Source organism: Alligator sinensis, unplaced genomic scaffold (genome assembly GCF_000455745.1).
Source record: "Alligator sinensis unplaced genomic scaffold, ASM45574v1 scaffold697_1, whole genome shotgun sequence".
NCBI lineage: Eukaryota > Metazoa > Chordata > Crocodylia > Alligatoridae > Alligator > Alligator sinensis.
Genome location: NW_005842426.1, coordinates 8749 through 12371, shown reverse-complemented (window position 1 = coordinate 12371; position 3623 = coordinate 8749). Strand labels below are relative to the sequence as shown.

At 54.9% G+C, this 3623-nt stretch overlaps 1 protein-coding gene across 1 annotated transcript in view; it reads left to right on the top strand.

Annotated features, from left to right (window-relative positions):
• LOC102388031 (IgGFc-binding protein-like) overlaps window positions 1-3623 on the top strand; it is a gene marked incomplete at its 3' end in the record, with an annotated part of 17018 nt that overhangs the window by 5325 nt on the left and 8070 nt on the right. Inside the window, exons 6-10 of the mRNA XM_025211718.1 lie at window positions 195-436; window positions 523-793; window positions 909-1175; window positions 1539-2137; window positions 2231-2320. Of these exons, the coding sequence (XP_025067503.1) occupies window positions 195-436; window positions 523-793; window positions 909-1175; window positions 1539-2137; window positions 2231-2320 (1469 nt within the window). The remainder of the gene's footprint in view (window positions 1-194; window positions 437-522; window positions 794-908; window positions 1176-1538; window positions 2138-2230; window positions 2321-3623) is intronic.

The window sequence follows — 3623 nt, the reverse complement described above, 5'->3', positions numbered from 1 at the left end:
GATCCCTAAAACCCCAGACAGGGCCCTGCATGAGCAGGGGACAAGGGAACTGCTGGAGTGATGTGGGCTGCCACAGGCCCAAGGCCCATACCCAGCATTGTACCTCCAAACTGATGACTTCATGTGTACCAGGGGAGAAGCAGTGGCGGTATGGCTTAAACTCCTGGGGGGGTGTTGTGTGCTGTGCCCTGCAGAGTCCTGCGTGGCGGAGGGAGACCCTCACTACCTCACCTTTGACAAGCAAATGCACCACTTCATGGGGAACTGCACCTACACCCTGTCCAAGCTGTGCGCGCCCAACAGCACGCTGCCCAACTTCAACGTGGAGGCCACCAATGAGTACCGCGGAGGCTACACGCACGTGTCCTACGTCCGCGACGTGGCGGTGGATGTGTACGGCCACAGGATCACTTTAGAGCAGGGCAGAGTGGTGACGGTGAGATCTGAGTGATGGGAGAGGGTGAGGAGGGAGGTGCCTGTTAGCTTGCCAGTACCAACCCCAGTGCCCTTTCTTCTCTCCAGGTGGACGGGAAGCGGGAGATTCTACCCTTGGAGCCATCCACAGGTCTGACAGTCTCCTCCAGCGGCATGTACGTGGTGGTGACCACAGATTTCGGCCTGAGAGTGAGATTTGATGGGAACCATCGCGTGGAGGTGACGCTGCCGATCACGTTCAAAGGACAGGTGTGCGGGATGTGCGGGAACTACAACGAGAACCCAGCGGACGACTTCCTGAATCCCCAGGGCGGGATGGAGCCGGACTCGACCAGCGCCAGGTCCCCAACCACAGCAGGTAGGTAATGCTGCCGGCAACCTTGGTGCTGTTCAGGCAGTGTGCACTGTACAAGGAAAGCCCTGCACCAACCTGAGCCGCCTCTCTCTTTGGTTTTTTCTCAGCTGCCCTCCAGCTGTAGATAAGCCCCCTATATGCAACCAGACCACCCAGCAGCTGATTGGGAGCAGTCAATTCTGCGGGCTCCTCAAGGAGGGGACCGGCCCGTTCAAGCAGTGCCACGGTGTGCTCCGCCCTGACGCATACTTCAACAACTGTGCCTACGACCTGTGTGCGCTGCAACTGGAGCCCGGGGCCCTGTGCCGGAGCCTGCAGTCGTACGCGGACGCCTGCCAGTCCCTGGGAGTCACCATCGATGCCTGGAGGAACGCCACCTTCTGCCGTGAGTCAGGAAACAAATGCCCAGGGCTCCTTCCATGTTTCTAGGCTCCCAAGAAGCTGATAGGTAGTAGGCCTGAACAAGGAAGGACATGGACCTGGGAACCTCCAAGACGACTAAGGACAGCCTCTTACCTTGAATGATTATGTTGTATCCTGCTGTCTTGCCATTGCACTGAACCATGGGGAGACTGGTGTGAATATGGGGTACTCAGGCCATAGAACTGACAGTGTCTTCACTGTCCATAAGCAGACATGAAGATGGGTTGGGATGACACTGCAAATGCCATGTCCAGGGTTGATCAGGTGGCCAGGAGAGTCCATTAGCGCAACAGTTCCCTTGATATATTTCTCTTGTTTCCCGCAGCGATCCAGTGTCCTGCCAACAGTCACTACGAGCCATGTATGACCGCCTGCCCCGCAACCTGTGCCCGTCCCCTAGCTCCATCCACTTGCGGCCGACCGTGTCTGGAAGGGTGTGTGTGCGACAGCGGGTACCTGCTCTACAATGACCGGTGTGTCCCCAGTGGGCAGTGCGGGTGCTGGCACGAAGACCGTCACTACCCTGTTGGCTCTGAGTTCTGGACTGACGATACCTGCTCCAAGAAATGCAGATGCCCCGCTGCAGGCAGCAAGCCGATGTGTGCTGTGGCCTCCTGCCCCCGGGACTATTACTGCGGGGTGCAGAACGGCATCCCTGGCTGCTACCCCCACACCTACGGCATCTGCCGAGTGCACAACGACCCGCACTACAACACTTTTGACAAGGCAACTCACCACTTCATGGGCACCTGCACCTACACGCGGGCCAAGGTGTGTGGCAGCAACAGCACCCTGCCCCTCTTCAACGTGGAGGCCAAGAATGAGCATCGCGGGAACCCCTGGGTGTCCTACGTGCAGAGGGTGCGAGTCGAGGTCTACGGGCTGCGCATAGACATCGTGAGGAACCATCGCAGCCGAGTGCTGGTAAGTGGCAGGGCTTCCACAGGGGCCACTGGGACATGCAGGAAGCTCTCTTATGCATTTCTTCATGCCCATTCACGTTCCTGTTTGTTGAAGCCGTTGACTGGCGGCTCTCCCACTGAGTCCTTTATGCCCAAAGCTGCTGTATTTCCCTTTGTCAAGGGCCCAGAGACCCAGTATGACCGAGTAGGTGTTTCATGGTGTAACATGCTCAGAGCTGAGTAGAAAATGGAAATGGCCCTCAACCTCGTGCACGGTAACAGCTGGAGTGGCCAGATCCTGCTTTCTTGCTCTGGTCTCCCAGACAAGTGTCTTAGGTCATCACTGGGGAAAAGAAGAAAGCAAGGGAGAAGAGATTGATGTCATATATCTTGACTTAAAAAAAGCCTTCGATCTGGTATCCCATGATCACCTGTTGGTGAAACTGGCCAATTGTGGCCTTGGATCCAGAACAATCTGCTGGCTGGGGAACTGGATCCGTGGTCGGACCCAGAGGGTGGTAATTGTCGGAAGTCAATCATCATGGTGCCCTTGGACCCATACTGTTCAACATCTTCATTAATGATGTGGACACTGGAGTCAGAAGAGGACTAGCTAAGATCACTGATGACACCAAACTTGGGGGCAAAGCATCCACACCTGAAGACAGGAGGGCGATCCAGGCTGACCTGGACACGCTCAGCAAATGGGCAGATGAGAACCTGATCGTGTTTCACACTGAAAAATGCAAGGTTCTCCACCTTGAAAGCAAAAACCTGCAGCATCCTTATACACTCGGCAGTGCTACACTGGCTAGCAGTCTGGAAGAAAGAGACTTGGGGGTCATCATTGACCACAGGATGAACATGAGCCTGCAATGTGATGCTGAGGCTAGTAAAGCGAACAAAACGCTGGCTTGCATCCATAGATGCTTCTCAAGCAAATCCCGGGACGTCATTCTCCCCTTGTACTCGGCCTTGGTGAGGCCACAGCTGGAGTACTGCGTCCAGTTTTGGGCTCCACAATTCAAAAAAGATGTGGAGAAGCTTGAGAGAGTGCAGAGAAGAGCCACGCACATGATCAGAGGTCAGAATAACAGACCTTACAATGACAGTCTGAGAGCCATGGGGCTCTTTAGCCTGGAAAAGCACAGGCTCAGGGGTGATCTGATGGCCACCTATAAGATTATTGGGGTAACCACCAGGATCTGGGGGAACGTTTGTCCACCAGAGCGCCCCAAGGGATGATGAGGTCAAACGGTTATAAACTACTGCAAGATCGTTTCAGGTTGAATATAAGGAAAAATTTCTTTACTGTCCAAGCCCCCAAGGTCTTGAACAGCCTGCCATTGGAGGTGGTTCAAGCATCTACATTGAACACCTTCAAGAGTAAATTGGATGCTCATCTTGCTGGGATCCTATGACCTCAGCTGACTTCTTGCCCTTCAGGCAGACGGCTGGACTCGATCTTCCGAGGTCCCTTCCAGCCCTAATGTCTATGAAATCTATGA